We start from the raw sequence: 23,418 nt of genomic DNA on the forward strand, positions 1-23,418 counted from the left end.
TAAATATATACATATGTGTATATATATGTGTGTGTATATATATATGTATATACATGTATATATGTGTATATATATATGTATATATATATATATTATTTCAGAGAGGAAGGGTGACGGAGAGAGAGATAGAAACAGCAATAATGAGAGAGAATCCCTGATCAGCTGCCTCCTGCACAACCCCTACTGGGGATTGAGTCCAAAACCAGGGCATCTGCCCTTGACTGGAATCAAACCTGGGACACTTCAGTCGGCAGGCTGACGCTCCATCACTAAACCAAACCAGCTAGGGCAACAAATTAGTTTAAATAAGCTTGCCAGAGTATGTGAGTAGGAGGTTGCTATACACTGGATTCTGTATTAGTGACTTGGGAGTATGCTTCATGACAAAATTCAGATAATTGTGTCTGTTATGTTGCATAAGGAATTAACAATTGAAAATATATCATTTTGACATAGTCGTGCTCTATCACTATTAATAGATAATTTATGCTATTAAATTTTGAGTTTCCTTCAAGTCATTTTTTTTTAAATTTGAGACCACTAATTTAAAAACAAACAAGTAATATGCAAGAAAAACACCCAGTGATAGTAGCACTCCCACAACTAAATAGTCACCTTCCCCATTAACTCTACTCTGAATCATAATGTCTTAAAAATAATATAAAAAGGTTTCTTAGAAAGTATTTGGAAAATTTTGTGGATGATAATATACTATATAGTAATTATCATATATTATAATTTTAGTATCACTGTTGAAAGTGAATATTTTAAAGTATATTAATATGTCAAGGAAATAATTTTTTTATAGAAAGTCAGTGTTTTAGAAGGAAGGAAAATGTATTATTTAATGAATTGATATAGTGTAGCAAAAAAAAAAAAAGGTAAATGGTAGTGCCATCTATTGATAAAACTGTAAACTACAGTTTCTATTAAGTATTTTAAGACTTTTACACTTATAGGAATACATTACCAACACATTAATGATTCCTTATTTTGTGATTATTCTAAATTATTATTATGTCACATTAAATGCTGGAACTGTGTTAAAAATATGTCGATATATATGTGCATATGTATGTGTGCATATGTATATATCAATAACTTGATATTTCTAATAATGCGTATTGGTCATTATTTTAAGTTTACTTATGCTGACTGTCATTTATTTAAATGATAATAAATTTAATTACTGAAGGAAATTAAATTTTATATTAAATACTTTCTTCCAAAAATAAATAACACATATCTATATCGTAGTAGATTGATCATTGTACCATTTTTAAATTCTATTTTAATATAACAGATTTCTATTTTAATATAAAGAAAACACTTTAACATGAAAAAGTTTTCATACTTACCTTTTAGCATGCTACTATGACTATTATAATATTTCTCATTTTCTTTTTTTATTTTGGTTCCATTATATATAACTAGAGGCCCTGTGCACAAAAATTTGTGCACTCGAGGGGGAGGAGGGGTCCCTTAGCCCGGCCTGTGCCCTCTTGCAGTCTGGGACCCCTCGGGAGATAACGACCTGCTGGCTTAGGCCTGCTCCCAGGTGGCAGAGGGCAGGCCCAATCCCTAGGTGCAGCCCCTGGTCAGGCTCATAGCAGGGCCGACTGGGGAGTTGGGGCACCGCCCCCTGTCATGCACAGAGCAGGGCGGATCAGGAGGTTGTGATGCCACCCTCAGTCATGCTCAGGGTAGGGCTGATTGGGGGTTGGGGCACCGCCCCCTGTCACACTCAAGGCAGGGTCGATGGGGAGGTTGCGGCGCCACCCCCTGTCATGCACAGAGCAGGCCCAATCAGGGGGTTGGGGCGCTCCCCCTGTCTCACACAGAGCAAGGCCGATCAAGGGGTTGGGGTCTTCCCCCTGTCACTCACAGAGTAGGGCCGATAGGGGAGTTGGGGCCCCACCCCCTGTCACACACAGAGCAGGGCAGATCAGGGGGTTGAGGTGCCACAACATGTCACACTCAGGGCAGGGCCGATAGGAAGGTTATGGCTCTACCCCGTCACACACAGAGAAGGGCCCGTGGGGGGCGGTTGGGGCGTTGCCCTCTATCACCCACAGAGCAGGGCCGATCAGGGGGTTGGGGCGCCGCCACTGTCACACTCAGGGCAGGGCCTATGGGGAGGTTATGGCACTACCCTGTCACACACAGAGCAGGGCCCGAGGGGGTGGGGGTTTGGGCGCTACACCCCGTCACACACAGAGCAGGGCCGATCAGGGTGTTGGGGCGCTGCACCCTGTCACACACAGGGCCACAATGTGATCAGGGGGTTTGGGAGCTCCCCCCTATCAGGCACAGAGCAGGGCTGATCAGGGGGTTGGGGCGCCTTCCCCTGTCACGAACAGAGCAGGGCAGATAGGGAGATTGTGGCCCCACCCCCGTCACACACAGAGCCGCAGGGCGATCAGGGGGTTTGGGCGCTGCCCCCTGTCACGCTGATCCCGGTGCTGGGAGGCATATTACCCTTTTACTATATAGGATAGAGGCCTGGTGCACGTGTGGGGGCCGGCTGGTTTGCCCTGAAGGGTGTCCTGGATCAGGGTGGGGGTCCCCACTGGGTTGCCTGGCCAGCCTGGGTGAGGGGATGATGGCTGTTTGCAGCTGGTCATACACCCTTCAGGGTGGGGGTCCCCACTGGGGTGCCTGGCCAGCCTGGGTGAGGGGATGATGGCTGTTTGCAGCTGGTCATACACCCTTCAGGGTGGGGGTCCCCACTGGGTTGCCTGGCCAGCCTGGGTGAGGGGATGATGGCTGTTTGCAGCTGGTCATACACCCTTCAGGGTGGGGGTCCCCACTGGGGTGCCTGGCCAGCCTGGGTGAGGGGATGATGGCTGTTTGCAGCTGGTCATACACCCTTCAGGGTGGGGGTCCCCACTGGGGTGCCTGGCCAGTCTGGGTGAGGGGCTTAGGACTGTTTTCAGGCTGGCGGGTAACAGAAGCTCCCAACCACTCCTTTTTTTCTTTTTTTTTTTTAATTCTGGGCCAGCTTTAGCTCTGAGGCTCCAGCTCTTAGGCCTCCGCTGCTGAAAGCAGGTATCTGGTTTGTTTCAGTTCTATAATCAAAACAATGTATAACTCCAGCTCTGAGATCCCAGCTCGCTGAAAGCAGGTTTCTGGGGTTTTGTTTAGCTTCTATATTTGTAACTATGTTTCAAACTGCAGGCTCAGAGGCTGGCAAGGCAGGCGGGGAACGTTGGAGTCCTCCCTCACTGAAGCAAGCAAGCCTCATGTTAGTTTCAAGCTGCCTGGCTGCTGGCCGCCATCTTGGCTGGCAGTTAATTTGCATATCGCCCTGATTAGCCAATGGGAAGGGTAGCAGTCGTACGCTAATTACCATGTTTCTCTTTTATTAGATAGGATAATAGACTACTTGCAAAACTCTTAAATTTTATTGCCTATTTTCAGTAAGTGTAAGTTATATATTTGTTCCATAGAGTCCACATGTTTGTGAAATCACACTTGAAACCCATATAATTTGATTAACTGATATCACCCCAATACATTTTAAAAAGTAAATTATACCTTAAATTTTTCCAAATTTGTTACAGCACCTAGCTAGAGCAACCTCTGTGCTGTCTAGTCACATTGTGAAGGTGATACTGAATAGTTTAGGAGAGTTAGATTATTAACGATACATACAAAGTTAGGGATAAGACAACCGAAAGGAGCAGAAAGCAGTAGTGGAATCCATTGACCTCAAGACCATGGTCAAATTATATGTTGCAGGTGACAGGTACCAGAGCATTAACAGGTGCAACAGAGGAATCAATGTTATTGACAAGAGCAGAAACTACGAAAACAAGCACAGCCTTAAGGGGAGGAACTAAATGGAGGCTGAGGTGAAATCAGGGCCAACTTTGGCATGTTATGGTGGTGCCTATTGGAACACAAAGCAGATATTAAGCTCTCATTCATTCATTACTCACACATGTAGTTTATCTATTTCATAAGTGTAGGTTGAGATCTATATACTCTGATGGATGCTAAGGATCCAACAGTGAACAAATATTAGTTCTAGTCTTAGAAGAGCTTATTGTTGTTCTTGATGCTAGCCCAACCTCCCATATATGAATACAAGCTTCCATTTTGTAAAAAAACAAAAAAAAACGTTGATGCCACTGTTGTGGTCATATAATAAATAGAGACATTTATGAAAAATATGAATGGGACTATGAAACTACAAAAATCAGGATGGTGAGGTAGTGGCATAGGATAGGCATGTAGATCAATGGAACAGAAATGAGAGAATTGGAGAAGAGAAAATGAACAGTAAGGTGGGGAAAGCCATGGAAAAATACAAACCTGTGAACATGAAATGGAACTCATAAGACTGGACTAGGGCACATGTCAGTTCTCACTGCCTCCAAACTTGATGAAGTTAGTGTCCTAAAATTCTAGCTGTCTTTGATACAGAACCTAATGTACACCATGCTCAGGAATGACAAAGCTGAATGGAAATGGGAGCAATTGTGGGCCCAGCTGCTGGCTGCTACCCCACACCAACCACATGAGTCCCAGATAAGGAACCATATATGTGTGCTATAAGATCCCAGGAAAACCCTGCCCCAACCCTGACTTGACTTCTACCCACCAAACCTTGAACAAAATTAAAGGAACTCATTACCCATCCTAACTGGAAACATACAGGAGAGGGAATTCTTGGAAATGTAGTTCAGCCTAGCCAATTCGAAACATCATAAAACATTATTTATTTTTTACTGTCTTTATACAAATGATAACATACTGTAACCACTATTCTCTTAATTTATTTCTTTTGTTTTGTGTTTTCTGAGTTATTCACATAGCATAAAATTTACCATTTTAAGATGAAAAATTTAATGGTTTTTTGTTGTTGTATTCTCAGAACTGTACAACCATCACTACTAATTCTGCAGCATTTTCACCACCTCAGAAAGTAAGCCTGTACCAGTTAGCAGTCACTTGCCATTCACCCTCAACCCTTCAGCTCCTGGCAACCACAAATCTACTTTCTGTTTCTATGGATTTGCCTATTCTCACATTTTACATCAATCTTCTTTTTTTGACTGTCTGCCCTGTGGACTTCAAGCTCCAGAGTCAGACAGGAAGACAACAGACAGCCTCATAGCGGCTGTTATCCAGCTCATACATCGAGTTGTGTAAGGTCACATTCCTATAAGGAATCTAGGTAGGTGGTAGGTAGATGATAGATAGATAGATAGATAGATAGATAGATAGATAGATAGATAGATGATAGATAGAATCTACCTATAATACATATAATTATAACTATATCTATATATGTAAATACCTATATCTGTAGGTAGTGACATTGAATGAAAAATTTACAACTAAACCATGAATAGAAAAATTAAGAGATGAAAAAAGAGAAAAAGGCTTATAAGGAAAAGACAAAACAAAATAAAAGAGAAGAGGAAAAGAGAGAGCTGGCAATGAAGGAGAAAGCAACAGGGAAGGGAGAACAGAAAGAGGAGAAAAGATACACTAGGGCAGCCGTGGGCAAACTACGGCCCGCGGGCCGGATCCGGCACATTTAAAATGAATAAAACTAAAAAAACAAAAGACCGTACTCTTTTATGTAATGTTTACTTTGAATTTATATTAGTTCACACAAACATTCCATCCATGCTTTTGTTCCGGCCCTCCGGTCCAGTTTAAGAACCCATTGTGGCCCTCGAGTCAAAAAGTTTGCCCACCCCTGCACTAGGGGGAGGAGAAGTTGAAGTAGGAGGAGAAAGAAAGGAGCAAGTGATGATTTGGAAACAGCAATACAGGCATTTAATAAAGGATTGGCAAGCTATAAATTTTGAGAGGCAAGTGCAGACCAAATCAAGGGCATTTTATTTTCAATTAGTTTGGATATTATTCTGAAAATAAAAGGGGGTGATGTAACAGAAGACCTTGAGTAGGTGAGATACAACATCCTACTTTCTTTCTTTTTTTTTTTTTTAAATATATTTTATTGATTTTTTACAGAGAGGAAGGGAGAGAGATAGAGAGTTAGAAACATCGATGAGAGAGAAACATCAATCAGCTGCCTCCTGCACATCTCCTACTGGGGATGTGCCCGAAACCCAGGTACATGCCCTTGACTGGAATCAAACCTGGGACCTTTCAGTCCGCAGGCCGACGCTCTATCCACTGAGCCAAACCGGTTTTGGCACAACATCCTACTTTCAATTAAAAATATGTTTCTAGTGATGCAGACAATAGATTTGTGCAGGGCTGTGGGGCAGTGTCAAGTTAAGAGATTTCTGAATTATCAAAGGCTAGAAATAGTGAACGTTTTAAGTTTAGGGTATATTTAAGATTAGTAAAAACCTAAGTTTAAGGTAGAAAAAGGAGATAAAAATGAGGAAAAATTAAAAATATGTATGGTAAATAGTTATATTGTTGATTGTTTACGAGGGTTGTTAATGAATTAGACGGACAAGACACAGATGAATTCTATTCTTAATTTGAATACATATTATGATTCATATTGGAGGCAGCATTATTTGCATATAAACTTGCAGGAAGCATGCGATTTTTTAGTAGAACATGGCATGAGCTTCAGAGGTAACCTACATTACTTCTTGGCAGCAGCTAACGCTAGGGCATGAAAAAAGACACCAAATACTTCTGTCTAGCCAGGACACACATTAGCACTGAGACATCTGGAGAGAAATCCTAGAGAACCAGAACAGTGAGCATGCAGCGCCTGGAGGGACCAGGAACAAGGGATTGCCTGAGAATGTGAGAATGTCATTTTGATAGTTCCAATCACATGACTTATTTCCTTTGAACTGCTCAGGGTGGACTTTTCTCCACTACTGAAATAAATTATTTGTTTTTGAAAATGGATTAATAATGTTTTCATTAAATTTTTATTTTGAGATAATTGTAGATTCTTATACAGTTTCAAGAAGCGATGCAAAAAAGATCCTTTGAAACCTTTCCCCATTTTCTCTTATTGGTAACATCTTGCAAAACTCCAGTTCAACCTGAAGAACCAGGATATTGACATTGACAGTCAACATACAGAACAGGATCCCTAATGTTCCATACTTACTCTCTCCTATTCCCACTCCTTTATGAACCAGCAACCACTAATACATTTTCCTTTTTAAAAAAAATATTTTTAAATATATTTTTATTTATTTCAGAGAGAAAGGGAGACGGAGAGAAACATCAACGATGAGAGAGAATCACTGATCAGCTGCCTCCTGCAGGTCCCTCACTGGGGATCAAGCCTGCAAATTGGGCATATGTCCTGACTGGAATCAAACCATGACCTCCTTGTTCATAAGCTGACACTCAACAACTGAACCACACTGGCCAGGCTATTCGGTTTGTTGTTGTTGTTATTGTTGTTGTTGTTTTAACTTGTTTTTTCAAGACTTATGTAAATGAAATAATTCTGTGTATTCTTTGGGAATTGGCTTTCCCCCTTTCCCCCATTCAGCACAGTTATCTAAAGATTTCACCTAAGTTGTTATGTGAATCAATAGTTTGTTTCTTTTTATTGCTAAATGTAGTTCATGGTATATATCAGAGTTTGTTTAACCATTTACCTGTTGAAAGACATCTGGACTAATTCCAGTTGTTTCCTATTACAAATAAAGCTCTACAAATACTCATGTCCTGGGGTGTGGCAGGAACCGAGTGGAGGAGGAAAAATTGGGGGAAAATGGAGGACATCTGTAATACCTCATGCAATAAAGATAAATAAATTAAAAGCTATTCATTTACAGGTTCTTATGTGAACTTAAGTCATTATTTCTCTGGGCTATGCTCAGAAATTTTATTTCTAAACGTTGTAATTGCATGTTTAGTTTTCTTTAAAAAAAAATTGAGTGCCTATACTATCATACATTATCGTTAGCAATGAATAAGAGATTCAGTTTCTTTGCATCCTTGCAAGCATTTGGCACTATTTTTATTTTAGCCATTCTGATACTTGTATAGGGATGTCTTATATTAATTTGCATTTACTTAATGGCTGATGATGCCAAACATATTTTCAGGTGAGTATTTGCCATCTGTATATCATCTTCAATAAAATGTCCTCTCATGTCTTTTGCGCTATTTCAGTGATGGCGAACCTTTTGAGCTCAGCGTGTCAGCATTTTGAAAAACCCTAACTTAACTCTGGTGCTGTGTCACATATAGAAATTTTTTGATATTTGCAACCATAGTAAAACAAAGACTTATATTTTTGATATTTATTTTATATATTTAAATGCCATTTAACAAAGAAAAATCAACCAAAAAAATGAGTTCGCGTGTCACCTCTGACACGCGTGTCATAGGTTCGCCATCACTGCCCTATTTCTAATTGTACTACTTGTTTTTCACTTCTGAGTTTTGATAGTTCTTTAGATATTCTAGCTTCTAGTCTTTTGTTGCATATATAATTTGTAAATATTTATTTTACTCTGTAGCTTGTCTTTTAATCTATTTCACTGAGTCTTTTCCAGAGCAAAACTTTTTCAGAGCAAAACTTGAAGTCCAATTATCACTATTTTCTTTTATGGATAGTGCTTTTGGTGTCAAGTCTAATAATTATTTGATGAGCCTTAAGTAACAAAAATTTTTCCTTATGTATTTTCCTAAAAGTTTTATAGTTTTACATTCTCCATTTAAGTTTACATCCATTTTGAGTTGATTTTTGTATAGGGTGTGAGATGTAAATCAATAATAATTTTATGACAGAGGATGATATATTAACACTAACAAAAAGGAAATGGAAACCTCCATCCATGAGTATGACCTTACAAGTAGCAGGTCATGGGAGAGATGACACAAGTCTGACCCCCTTTCTTCAAATAAAATAATAAGTATGAAAAATTACTAAAAAACTCTGATAAAATAAACAATAGAACTTATGGTAAAGGATATTAAAACTTATTTTAAAGCTATTACGTTAATGAAAGAGTATGGCATAGATTTATAGGGTAAATAGTACTGATACCAGAAAGAGGTGCAATTGCTATATGTGTAAAATCATTATATTTATGAAAGTATATGTGTGTATATATGATGTATAAAATAAACATAAAATTTGTGTTATTGAAGACTTACATAGTATATAATGAAGAAAGAATATCAAATTATAGAGACTATATTGCTTTACTCTTGGGTAATATAAGAAAAAATAACACCACGGAAAGAAAATTATGTTTTCTCAGACATTACATAAAAATGTAAAAAAAATCAAAGTGGAAATTGGATGGTAAACTAGATTGTAATCTAATCTTAAATACAATCGTGTTACTTTATTATTTAGGAAATATTTATACAACTGTGGGTGGCAGTGTATTTCTTTAGCAAGACAAGAAATCTAGTAGTAATAAAATAGATGTTTGAAAGGTTATATTAAATACAAATATTCTGTATTGTAATTATTCAAAATATTTATGGTAGATAAAATATATATTCTACAAATAAGGAATGAAGAATCATTACACATGTTTTAATTGAATAAGTGTTCATAGTTATTTACAAGAAAGAAATTGGTAAAGGCTATAAACAGGCCATTCATGGAAGGAATCAAAATGACTAATGAGCCTGGCCACTGTCTCAGTGGTTGAGCATCAACCAATGGAGGTCAAAGTTTGATTCTTGGTCAGGCCGCATGCCTGGGTTTCAAGATCAATTGCCGGGGTCCAACCCCAGCAGGTCCAGGGGTTCCCAAAGGCGTAGACGGAGTCGGCGAAGAAGGAAGGACACGGAGACAGTGTTCAGTTGATCAGCAGCCTAGCCAGGATCTCTAGCCAAGTTCTGGTCAGGATCTCCAGCGAAGTTCTGGTTAGGATCTCCAGCCAGGTTCTGTGTCCATGTTCTCTTGCTAGGTTCTCCAGGTTCTCCAGCCAGGTTCTGTAGCCATGTTCCCTTGCTAGGTTCTCCAGCCAGGTTCTGTGGCCATGTTCCCTCGCTAGGTTTTCCAGTCAGGTTCTGTCCAGGTTCTCCAGCCAGGTTCAGTCTCTAGGTTCTTCAGCCAGGTTCTCTCGCTAGGTTCTGTCTCTAGGTTCTGTGGCCAGTTTCTGTCTAGGATCTTTTGCCATGTTCTCTCGCTAGGTTCTGTCTCTAGGTTCTGTCTCCAGCTTCTGTCCAGGACCTTTTGCCATGTTCTCTCCAGCGAAGTTCTTCTGTCTCTAGGTTCTGTGTAGGTTCTGTGTGTAGGTTCTGTGTGTAGGTTCTGTGTAGGCTCTGTCTTCTAAGTTCTGTGTCTTGCTGTCTTGTTACATCTGTATTTATACCAGTTGATTCAATCCTATCAATCTCTATTACAAAGGTTAGGGCGTTTCTTATCTCCATTCCAGGGAGTAAAGATTATGTAGCTTAAGCATGATTGTTCATAGTTAAAGTGATTAATTACCCGCCTGGCACTTAGTTGAGGGGTTTTATTCCCTCCCTAACTTCAGGGGAAAATCCCTACCTGGGGAAACAACCTTTCTCAGAGAGGAGACCTTGGTTAAAACACATAGTGCCAAGAAGGTGAGCAAACATATTAAGAACAGTATGCCATATATGCCAGGTCCTTTGAAACAGCAAGGATGGACCGGCTCCTGGCAATCAATTCCCAGTAGGGGGTGTGCAGGAGGCAGGGATCAATGATTCTCTCTCATCCTCTCCCTTCCTCTCTGAAATCAAGAAAAATATATTTTTTTAAAAAAAATTTAGAAATGACTGAGTATATAAAAACATATCCATATAGCAGTCAATGAAATTCAATTTAATATAAAATGGGAAATCATTTGCTAAAATAAAATGTTTAGTAATACCTAATTCTGATGAGTTGGTGAAAAAATGGCCCTTTTCATATATGGGTTAGTTTTGGGAGATGGGATTCTTACAAACTGTTAGCAGAGCAATCAAGCATCTAAAATCCAATTTTAGAGGCAGGTAATATTTAATGTATCAGTTCATTTCATTAATTCTCATTTTTCCCATCATAGATTTAGAAAAACAACATCGTTTGTACTATTACCTTGAGGCCTTGGTTATGCTTTCTTTTGTGTTTCAGAGAGCATTTCTGAAAATGATGGCGTTTAAAAGAGACACAGACTTTAAGGATCAGCAGAATAGATTTAAGTTCATTAAAGTAGGATGAACTGCTGTCCCTTTCAAAAGAGCTTAAAAAGTTGTGAGTTTTTACAATGCCACAAGATAAATAGGAGACCAAATTTTTTTTAAAAAATCACAAAACTTTATGACCATAAGGATGTTTTTGGTGTTAATTTATATTTTGCCTCCAACATTTGTTGCATCCTCTATACTTTTATGAAGGCTGTATAATGTGTTCAGAGAGCTTTGTAATATTGACAAGAGACAGTGGGAAAGTCATGAATATAAAACGACTGCTTTGGGACAAAGTTAAAGAGAAATTGATGGCTTTAATAATGTCAGAGACAAAAGGCATTGGACGAGCTCTGTAGCATTTAAAATATTTATTAAACCCAGTCTGTAATTTTTCAGAGGAAAGTTGCTTAAATGGCAAAGGAATCATAATACAAACAGAACAATCCAGATGCCACTGTGAGTCAGCACTACTTCAGACACATTTATATTCTTACCCGCAAGCGCTCTTAGAACCTTTTCTCACTGTTGCAGCTGTGTGAATAATTTGTGGAAGAGCAATGATAGACTCCTTCAAAAGAAGGCAAGATAATGGCATCAAGAAAAGGAAAAAAAAAAAGTTGTTTACATACCTGTGACCTGCTCATTCACCTTAAATGCATTTTTGTTTTCAGTTAGAAGGAAGTAGTTGTGTTGGGTCAGTGATCTCTGCTGCCTGACTCTAAAATCGGGCTTTTAAAGTGTCCAGATTATGCTGTTTCCATTCCTTCTTGCAATAGTGCTGGAATTTCCAAAAATAGATCTCAGAATGAAAGTTGAAAGATGGGAAAAAACAACAGGGTTTGGTATTATAGAGATCTATTTTTTTCCATTAGATGCATTCTTATATCTGATTAGAAGGATTATTAGATTAAAATAATTCTATTAGATCCATCCTAATATTGAGAAAAGCACCAGTTTATTATATTACAATAAAATTATTATGGAACTTCAGGAAATATAACCATCAACCTATCTATTGTAGGTTTTATACCTATCTAGTATCATTATTAAATACTTCTTGGTTTTGAACTGATAAATATTCACAACTGATTCCATATAAACCCCAAAGTTTGCAGAAAGAAAGACCTAAGAAAATATAATTATACTAATTACACTTTATTTTCTTTAGCTTACCTACTATTTTGGTTTCTCAACTTAATACTTCTAGTATTAGAACTCCATTTCTGTTTCTTATTTCTAAAACTAATTAAAGAACATTAGCTTTATGTATGTACTCTGAGAGCAACCAGTCCTCCATACATAGCACCCTATTATTTACAGTTTATGCTCTACAATCTGTTAGATAAATTGAATACAATTATATTACATTAAATTTAGTCACATGTTAATATTTTGCATTTCTATAAAACAAATAAACAAACAAAAAACTGGGTAATAAAAAACAGGTAGTTCAGCTTCCTTGAGAAGTTTCATCTATTTGAGATGAATTATTAATACCTTCCCAAATACTATAAATGCACTGATTATTTATTTGACCTTTACATTTTAAATACAAATTTTCAAGGATCTTAAATATACCTTACATATTACTGCTAAAAACCTAACTCAGAATTTATATTAGATTCCAAGTATATACTTCTACAGGGACATTTATTTTATAATCTGTACCACATAAGGCAATTTTGACCAAGAATACATTTTTCCAGTTTTCCATTTGGCTAATTTCAAAACCTAAACTGAGGTTTGAATCACACAACAGGTTAATACATAAAAGCGAGCATATGAGACAGTGAGAAAAAACCACCAGCACAATGTGCTACATGCAGAAGTTGCTTAATAAATATTTGTAAGTTGTCATTTTAAAATTCAAAATAAATCAAATGTTTTATTTTTCTTAAATTTTATTCATGAATAAAATTTATATATTTACATCTTGTATTTCTTTTATCTAAGTGACAGAAACTTACTTAGTTATATTTATAGAATTAAATGGAATAATATGTAATCTCAACTACTTAAGTGATTTCATAAAGGCATAAATAATATATTTATTTGATATTAAAATTGTTTGACATTGCTTGATAATATTTTATCCAATAAAGCCAACTAGTTTAAACTACTTTCTGAGTTAGTTTAGTGACATTGAATATTATTAGGAAGTTTTCGGAGTATGTAGACATTTATTTTTAAATATCACCTTTTGCTTACAATATTAGGAGCCTTATTTAAAGATTTTCATGAAACTGCACACAAATTGGATTCTAAATCCAATTTCAAAACCCTTTGGTGTTCTTCGCCAGTTCTTTTTTCATGCACTGCCAATAGGAAGGAGAGACAAGTTCATAGAGTGCACTTCCTAACTAAAAAATGACTGTAACAAATGGCTTGAAATGTTCTCTGGGGGATTATTGACTTTTTAATTCAGGCTGCCATCAATCCTCATTTATATTTCATAATATGTATCTCGGGAAATATAACCTCCTTTCAAGTGTGTAGCTTGTAGCTGAGGTTAAATAGTTGTTATGTCAATCACTTATTCTTCAATTCTATAAGCGTTGAGAGATTTTTTTCAGGTGATCATTTGATACCAATATACTAAATGAGAAGCATATTATATGAGAGTATTTTTATTTTTTAAATATATATTATCTATTGGGGTATAAAAATTCAATACAACAAAAATTATTGATCACTGTTTTCCCTTCAGTACATGCACAAGTATATAAATAAAGAAGAAACAGCTAGAGTGCTGTGGGACATTAAACATCTTATTTGAAAAGGTGTCCTTTGGGGGAGTATCAGCGTTAGTATGTATGACTTACGTAATATCTATATTTTGTAATATGAATGATGTAGAATCCATTATTATCATTGAGTTAATTGATGTGCTTCCTTTCTAAGTAATTTTCATATAAATGTAGGCTGTCTTAATTTTTTGCTTTTCCAAAGAATGTTGCAAGAAGCATTGATCCTTCCTTTGCTTATAAATTCAATGGCAAGATACACTTGCCTTCATTAAATATGTCTTTTTTTAAAAGCTCATCTCCTAAACCCAGGTTATTAAAAGATTATAATTAGGTCTCTGAGTATTTGAAAGAATCTCTTTATTTTTCTTACAATGAATGTGTTTTTTTCTGGGGAAAAAAAATCTCTTTAAAAAGGTATTAATTTGTGCTTCCTATATAATAAAATGTTACAGTAACTATTCTGTGCTAGATATATTAAAAGAGCCTCAATATATGCTCTATGTTACCAAGGGGACAGGTACAAAAGTATTATAAGAACTATTTTTGAAAATGTTTTTGATATTTCAAAATAAACTATTCACATAGTTATCAAAGTGAAAAACAATACAATCTTGGTTTTATTCCCCAACATTGTTGCAGATGTTTGTTCGCCTGCGTTGTGTTTGTTTTGGATGATATTTAGGAGAGGGGGGAGGATGTAGCAGAATTATAAAGCTCAGAGCTTCGCAAGTCTATTATTTTCCTGTCCTGGGACTATACAAGGCAATATACAAGGAAAAGTTCCAGCTCCAGACTCAACGGATTATGGGGCCTTTCTGAGGAACCCTCTCCTCCCTTTGCCTCTGTGTCATAGTTGACATGGGCCTAATTTGGCTTCATCTAGTATCCTGGTTTGCATTGCTTTTGTAATTTCAGTAAATCTGGAAGGCCAACATTTACTCGTTAGTCGATCAAATTTGTATCTAGATTGGCTCTGCCAGTCACTTGAAAGGAAAGTGGTCAATTTAACTTCTGGGCTGGATTTGTGACCCTAAAGAGAGTGTCAGGTTGGTTACCGACCTTGCATCTTTGACGGCTGTTCTGATGAATGAAAAGAAAATACATCAGGTAGTTCAAAGTACACACATTTTTAAAAAATATATATATATTTTATTGATTTTTTACAGAGAGGAAGGGAGAGGGATAGAGACTTAGAAACATCGATGAGAGAGAAACATCAACCAGTTGCCTCCTGCACACCCGCTACTGGAGATGTGCCCGCAACCAAGGTACATGCCCTTGACCGGAATCGAACCTGGGACCTTTCAGTCCGCAGGCTGATGCTCTATCCGCTGAGCCAAACTGGCTAGGGCCAAAGTACACACATTTTTAAAAAAGTGTATGGTGGTCTATGTGAATAAAACTTCTGTCCATTGTCTTTTGCTAAGGTATCTCTTGCAGAAAATTCTTCAACTAAGAACCAGAGTGTTTTTCCTTGATTACTAACTCATATTCTTATTAAAGAAAATGTAGGGTGTATAGGCTTTCATGCTTATACTAGAGAGCAAATGCTAAAATATGAATGCAAAGAATAGATGGATGTGCTAAGCCTGTAACACACATCCTGTGGACTTCTCCATTGTCTGGGGTGACTTTAGTCACTCAGCTATCTATGGGGGTACAATGATTGAATGAGGCAAAACCCTTCTGTAAATGTACATTTAGTGACAGAAAAATAGAGATATGAGGTAATGGAGAAATAGGATAAAAGCATTTAGAATAGCTCAGCTATATGAGTCTGCTATGAAGTCCTCTCTGAGGTTGCATTTAACATCTTGGCTAGGGTTGCCGTCATCTGAAAGCTTTATTGGGGCTGGAGGACTTCCAAGATGGCTCGCTCACATGCCTGTTTGTTCTTTGCTGGCTGCTGGCATGGAGCTTCTCTCTGTCACTTGATACATGAGCATTACCATAAGACTGATTGATTATCTTTGTGTCATGAAATCTGACTTCTCCAAGAGCAAAAGAGAGCTAGGAGGATGCTGTAATGCCTTTTATGGCCTAATATTGGTTATCTTGCACCATCACTTTGCCATATTCTATTTGTTAACAGTGAGTCATCAATTTCAGCCTACATGTAACATGAGGAGAATTTCTCATCTTAGCCATCTTATATCTGACAGTCGGTGCTCTCTTGAAGGTAAAAGTATTGAGAGATTTGTATAGATATTTTAACACTACCAAAAAAAAAATGCAGCCTCTCCCTTTCTATTCTCTAGAATAGGTTATATAAGATTTGTGTTATTTCTTATTTAGTTTGGGGGAAAACCAGCAGTTTTATTTGAATAAAAGATTTTAATAATGTATTAAACATTTTTTAAATGTTGCTAGTATAAGATTTTTTTAGAATTTTGTACTACTTTTTTCATGGGTTCTGCTAGAAGTTTGTGTTTCTAAAAATGTATTTATTTTATTTAAAGTTATCTATTGAGTTATTGTAAAGGCTGATTATAGAGGTTAATTATAAAACCTCTTCTGTAAGAATTTAACTATCAGTCTAACTTTCATTCTTTTTTGTGTTTGTTTCTTTTTAAAAAATTGATTTCAGAGAGGAAGGAAGAGGAAAAGATAGATAGAAATGTCAATGATGAGAGAGAATCATTGATAGGCTGCCTCCTGCACACCCCCTACTGGGGATCAAGCCCGTGACCCGGGCCTGCGCCCTGGACTGGAATGGAACCCCGGACCCTTCGGGTCCCCAGGCCGATGCTCTACCCACTGAACCCACTGGCTAGAGCTTGTGTTTGTTCCTTAACCTTTTATTTTTGTGAGAACATTTAAGTTCTATTCTCTTAGTATATTTCAATTACACAATAGTGTTATTAACTTTAGTCACCATGTTATATATTATATCCTTAGACCTTATCAATCTTATAACTGACCATTTTTACCCATTTCCCATTTTTATTTTTTTCTTTGTCCTGGTTATTTAACTTACCATAATGCCCTTGATTTCATTCCTGTTGTTACAAATGACAGGATTTTCTTTCTTAAAGCTGAATAATATTCTATAATCTATATACGGTGTGTCCCAAAAAATGAATATGCACTTTGAATGATTATAAAGTCAGTGTTTATTAACATATAGTTCATTTTCAAAATTTAAAAGAACCTACAGAAATGAATAGTATTTTTGGCAATGCCTGTTTTCAAACTGATGACGGTTCTGGTCCAGGTGCTGCTGATACACTAAGCAATGGAATCACAAACATCAAGAATCATTTCCTGCCGAAACCGGTTTGGCTCAGTGGATAGAGCGTCGGCCTGCGGACTGAGAGGTCCCGGGTTCGATTCTGGTCAAGGGCATGTACCTGGGTTGCGGGCACATCCCCAGTAGGAGATGTGCAGGAGGCAGCTGATCGGTGTTTCTAACTCTCTATCTCTCTCCCTTCCTCTCTGTCAAAAATCAATAAAATATATTAAAAAAAAAAAAAAGAATCATTTCCTTTGGTATTGGTGTACCCTCAATTTGTCAACTATTGCTGGTTTTGTACCATAAACTTTATCGTTTATGTATCTTCATTAAAAAAAAATGTCTATGGCACTTTAGTATAAATTTTCTTTGTTCAAAACTTAGTCTGGCTTCACCCATTAGTTAAATCATTTAAACCTGAAAGGAATGACAATTAAATGAGCTATTAGCTGTTAAAATGTGTATACATTTTTTGCAGACACCCTATGTAGACCATATTTCCTTTATTTTTTTTATTTGTTGATAGACGACTAGGTTGTTCCCATACCTTGGCTATTGGGAATGATACTGCTATAAACATGGAAGTAGAGATATTTCTTTCAGACAATGTTGTTGTTTCCTGTGGATATATACCAAGGAGTGGGATTACTGGATTATAAGGCAGTTCTATTTTGTTGTTGTTGATGATGATGTAGGAATTCCTGACCAAATTTGGCACATACTTACTTTTCATGCACATCAGATTTTCCTTCCTTTTGGCTAAATTCAGTGGCTATTAGACACCAAATCAGCCAAGTTGATTAGGGGCAGCATGAAGTGTAAAGAGCATTGGTCCAGGAGTCAGGGCCCCCTGTATTTTAGTCTCAACTCTGGACTCCAACAAGCTCTGTGACCTAGAGGAGCCAGTCAGTTAACATGACGATGAGGACTTCCTCACAAACATTCTGGGGTACCTATTATTATTTTCACTTTTAAAGTACTGTTACTATTTTTATCACCAAAATCACTGACATATCACAGAATAAAAGGAGACATAAATCAAACCTCATTTTTACTGAAGAGACCATCGAGGATAAAGTTCAGAAAGGATCTATATTATTTCTTGAGAAACTTCCATACTGTTTTCCATAGTGGCCTTTCCAGTTTATATTCCCAACAAAAGTATACATATGTTCCCTTTTCTCCACTACCTTGCCAACATTTATCTACTATCTTTTTTATAATACCAACATACAGATGACATCTCATTATGGTATTGATTTACATTTCTCTGATGACCACCAATGTTAAAGACCTTGTCATGTACCTGGTGGCCCTTGTATGCTTTCTTTGAACTTTGTTTATTTAGGCTCTAAGCCCATATTTTAATTGAGTTATTTTTCGCTATGAAGGTGTATGCATTCCTAAATATTTTGGATATTAAGTTTTAATCAAATATATGGTTTACCAACATCTTCTCTCATTCTGTAAGTTGCCTTTTCATTTTTTTTTTCTTTTGCTGTGTACAAGGGGCTGTCTGCTTTTTAGTTGCTGAGGTGTAACAGTTTATTATATACTTTGGGTACTAGTCTTATATCAGATATAATTTTTAAAAATCGCCCTCCTCTGTCAGTTGTATTTACAACCTCTTGGCAGTGTCCTTTTATGCACCAAATATTTTACTTTTGATGAAGATCAATTTATTTATTTTTCTTTGTTGCTTGTATTTTGGGGTCATGTCTAAGAAACCATGGTGAAATGCAAGGCCAAAAGATTTACACCTATGTTTTCTCCCCAGTCTTACTGTATTAATTCCTACATTTAAGTTTATAATTCATTTTGAGTTAATTTTTATATATGGCATGAGGTCCAGGTTCATTGTATTGCATATGGATATACAATTGCTCCAGCATAAAGTCTTGAAATAACTACTTCTTGGCATCCTTGTTGAAAAATCAGTTGACCATAGATGTTTAGGTTTATTTCTGCATTGCCAGCTCTATTCCATAGATTTATATTTTTATCCTTCCAGTCCCACTTTGCTTTGATTACTGAAGATTTGTAGTACATTTGAAAATTGAGAGGTATGAGGCCTTCAGTTTTGTTCTTCTTTGTCAAGATTGTTTTGGCTTTTTGAGGCCCCTTGTAACTCCTTATGAATATGAGGATTAGCTCTTTCAATTCTGAAAAATGCAGTTGGATTTTGATAGGCATTACATTGTATCTGGAAATCAATTTTGGAGTACTGTCATTCCACCAATAATATTTATTACCAATTCTTACTATCTTACCAATTAATTCTTTCAATCTATGTACATATCATATCTTTTTTTAGGTTTATATCATTCTTTGAGTACTTTTTTAAAATATATTTTATTGATTTTTCACAGAGAGGAAGGGAGAGGGATAGAGAGTTAGAAACATCGATGAGAGAGAAACGTCGATCAGCTGCCTCCTGCACATCCCCCACTGGGGATGTGCCTGCAACCAAGGTACATGCCCCAACCGGAATCAAACCTGGGACCCTTCAGTCCGCAGGCCGGATGCTCTATCCACTGAGCCAAACCGGTTAGGGCTTTTTGAGTACTTTTTAAATGATTAAAGCAAGATAGGCTCAGTTCATATTTTTCCCTAGCATAGTCTTAGAGAATATTTATACAAAGATTTCTGGTACAATTTTAGTAGGTAATGATGTTTGGAAGCTAAGATTGTTAAAAAATATGCAACAACATTGAAATATATAATTTATATTTTTCTTATATTGCAATTTTTGGTCTTTGTTTTAGCAAATCAAATATGGGTTGCTAATTCACTTTCTTTTCCATTTTTTAGTTCCTCCGGTGATCCGGGTATACCCAGAGAGTCAGGCCAGAGAGCCAGGGGTAACTGCAAGTCTGCGATGCCATGCAGAGGGCATACCCAGCCCCCAGCTGGGCTGGCTGAAGAACGGAATTGATATTACACCAAAGCTGTCCAAACAACTCACACTGCAAGGTGGTTTTTACCTGCATTTTTTTCCTCTTAATGACCATGTAGAAATTTTATACTAAAATTTATGTCACATTTTATATCATTTAGTAAAAAAAGAAAATGAATCTTGGTTTCAACAAAATGTCATGAACATTAAGAAAATGGTTTGTACCTAAGACATTATATTTGAAATAGAGTCTTTTAATATTTTTAATGTTCTAAATAATAGTCTTGTCATAATGATTAATTATGTCATTATTTTGGTGATAAGTAAAATATTAAATTATATATATTTAAATACTTGTCCTCTGAGTTATAACAGATATACTGAACAGAATAATCAGATCTCTTCATAGAAACCAATTCTGAAGTGACTATTTAAATGTTTAAATTATACATTAAATATGTCTGTGACAGAGGGTGTTGATATTATAGACAGTCTTTAGTGAGTGTTTTGCAGTATACTTTGCAAATGAAGGGAGAAAAAAATCAAAATGTTACTGAATGTTTCACATTTACATTGTTTTCTGTTATGAAATTATATTCTAATATATAAAATATTCTGTGTTCTAATATTATATATATATGTATAAAATTAATCAATTATTATACAGATTATAGCCACAAACATATGGTAAGTGAAAAACAAAAACAGACAATATTTGCAATGTCAAATAATCAAAATAATGATAAAACAGTTGAATATATGTTGGTTATATTAGTAAGTAAGAAAATGTACAGATCTAATTTTCATTGTCAAGAGTAGCAACACCAGTCATTTTACTTGATTATCTGTTGCATGACATTCTATTCTTTATTTCATACCTTTAAATTCCTTCAATTCATCTTTTTCAAAATAAATAAATTTTCTTTTTAAAAAAATATAAGCATAAACTTATTCTACTTTAACAGTGATTATGTTTTATCAGTATTTTAAAGTAAATCTTTTGAAACATGTACTTACCTATTTTTGCAAGTCAAAATGACATGTAAAAGTGGTTTTGACCTTTAAAACCTGAATTCTAAAAATATTTGTTGATACAAATAAGCCCAATAAATTTACATGTTTATATCTACTGATTACATTTTGCTATAATCTGATTAACAGAAATTAAAGTGAAGAAAGTTTCAATTAGCTTCTGATTTTGTCATTTATTATTCATTTAATAGCAGTAAACCATAAGAACATATATCTTCATTTCCAGGAATATATAGAAAGCAAATTTAGGGAGTTGGTTACATTTCAGACTCAACATTGAAAATAGTTATTGTCATTTTAAAAACAAGGCAAAATAGGTAAAGTTTTGAGAATATATGGCAAATCATAAAAGGTGAATAAGGAGCACGACCTAAGTGATATATCTGGATGTATAGGAATTTCATGTGGCTTTATATAAAACTAGAGGCCTGGTGCACAGATTCATGCACTGGTGGGGTCCCTAGGCCTGGCCTGTGCCCTCTCACAATCTGGGACCCCACTAGTGCATGATCAGCTTGGGGAGGGCTCCAGGGCGTGTCTGGCCTGTCTCACCCAGTCCCTATTGGGGCTGATCAAGGCCAGGAGGCCAGGGAGGTACCACATGAGGGCTCCAGGGCATGTTCGGCCCATCTCGCCCAGTCCCAGTTGGCCAGACCTCAGCAGCAACCTAACCTACCAGTCAGAGCATCTTCCCCCGGTGGTCAGTGCACATCATAGCTACTGGTCAATAGGTTGACCAGTCTAACAGTTGACCAGTCACTTAGGCTTTAATACATAGAGATTATATATTACTGAATACTATAATTATTTAATTATTCATTTATTCAATAAATGATTATTTAGCATTTCTATGTGAGGTCTAAGTCTAGGTACTAACTGAATAACTGGCAATGGATGGGATAATATGTTAGTGACAGGAAGTAAAATCCTGGGAATACAGACATATTTTATTGGCAGGCAAATGAAGATAGATAACGCAAGACTAAAAATCAGTGAAGATGCAGAAAAACAAGGTGATACTACATTTTTAAAAAAAGGAAAGGTAAAGATCTCAAAGAATTTAATATCAGAGTCATAGAAAGGTCATTAAAATGTGTTCATGGGTCAAGTGATTCATATGTCCTTGTGACATTAAGAAAACATTATTAGTAGCAATCAGTCTTCAGTAGATTTAAAAATGAAAAGGAGGTAAAAAGCATTAAAATCTCTTTCCAGGGTTTGAAAGGAGGAAAAAAGAAAAGGTAGCATATGCTATTGGAAAAGGTTAGGACTAATGAAGATATTTCTTTCTCTTTGGACAATTTATCCCTTTGAAGGACTATCAATAAAGAAAAGATGTGTAGATAATGGAGAAGGGAAAGGATGTACAGAGTTGTAGAAATGAACAGGAAAAGAGGAGAGATTGGCCTTGGAAATAAAGAGAATATTTGTTTATAAGTAAACTAGAGGCCTGACACATGAAATTCGTGAAAGAATACGCCTTCACAGCTGCCGCAGCTGCCTGGATCCCTCCCTCGCAACCGAGGCAGCTGCCTTAATCCCACAGCTGCAACCCCGGTTTCATCCGGAAGGTCGTCCAGAAGGACATCCAGTCTAATTAGCATATTACACTTGTATTATTATAGATAAAGGTGAATATGTAGATGGAAACAATGTTTTGGGCTTCCTTTATTTTTTCAGATTTTTATTGAAATATAATTGACGTATAACATTATGTAAGTTCAAGGTAAATAACATGATGATTTTATATATGTTGCAAAATGATTTGGGTTTACTTTCTTATCACTTCCATGTACTTCATGATTTAAAAAGCAAGGTCACTCACTTAGAGTGAGAAGTTAGTATTATAATGGGAAACATCAAACTAAGAGTAGATTTTAAATAAAAGTGGAGTAGGACATGAAAGACATTGAACAGTAAAGGTCAAGTGAAATGAATACCAGCATTGAACATCCTGCAAATTGAAAACTGTGAATATGCACATTTGTAAGTTTGCTAATGTAATAGTCTCATAATTTACTAAAAAAAACCTAGGTGCAGGGACACCAGGGACAGAGATATGTCAGCTTGCCCTAGTTCTGGAGGTTAGTAAGGCATATGGATCAGGTTGATAAATGGATAAGGGAATTGGTAGTTCTGGCAATAGAATAGAATACATCTAAAAATGCTAGATTTTGTAAGAAAAGGCAGTGAGGCATATGGGTTAGGAGGACATATTAGAATATTGAGAAGAGAGAATTTGAAGACAGAATATATTGACTTGATGTTTGAGAAACTAAAGAATTTAGCTTAAGTTGTGGGTCTTGAAAGAAAAGTATGTTGTGTGGAGACATAAAGCAAGAAGCTGGTGCAGGATTAAATACAGCTCTCGCTCCCTATCTTTTGAGCTAAGGCCTGCACACTAACACCCCCAAGCTAAGTCTGGAAAGCTG

General features: G+C 36.5%; 1 protein-coding gene across 1 annotated transcript in view; it reads left to right on the top strand.

Moving 5' to 3' along the window:
- FSTL5 (follistatin like 5) overlaps positions 1 to 23,418 on the top strand; it is a 602,839-nt gene that overhangs the window by 474,319 nt on the left and 105,102 nt on the right. Inside the window, exon 9 of the mRNA XM_036315585.1 lies at positions 19,870 to 20,031. Within this exon, the coding sequence (XP_036171478.1) occupies positions 19,870 to 20,031 (162 nt within the window). The remainder of the gene's footprint in view (positions 1 to 19,869; positions 20,032 to 23,418) is intronic.

The sequence above is a fragment of the Myotis myotis genome, unplaced genomic scaffold (assembly GCF_014108235.1).
Source record: "Myotis myotis isolate mMyoMyo1 unplaced genomic scaffold, mMyoMyo1.p scaffold_m19_p_6, whole genome shotgun sequence".
NCBI lineage: Eukaryota > Metazoa > Chordata > Mammalia > Chiroptera > Vespertilionidae > Myotis > Myotis myotis.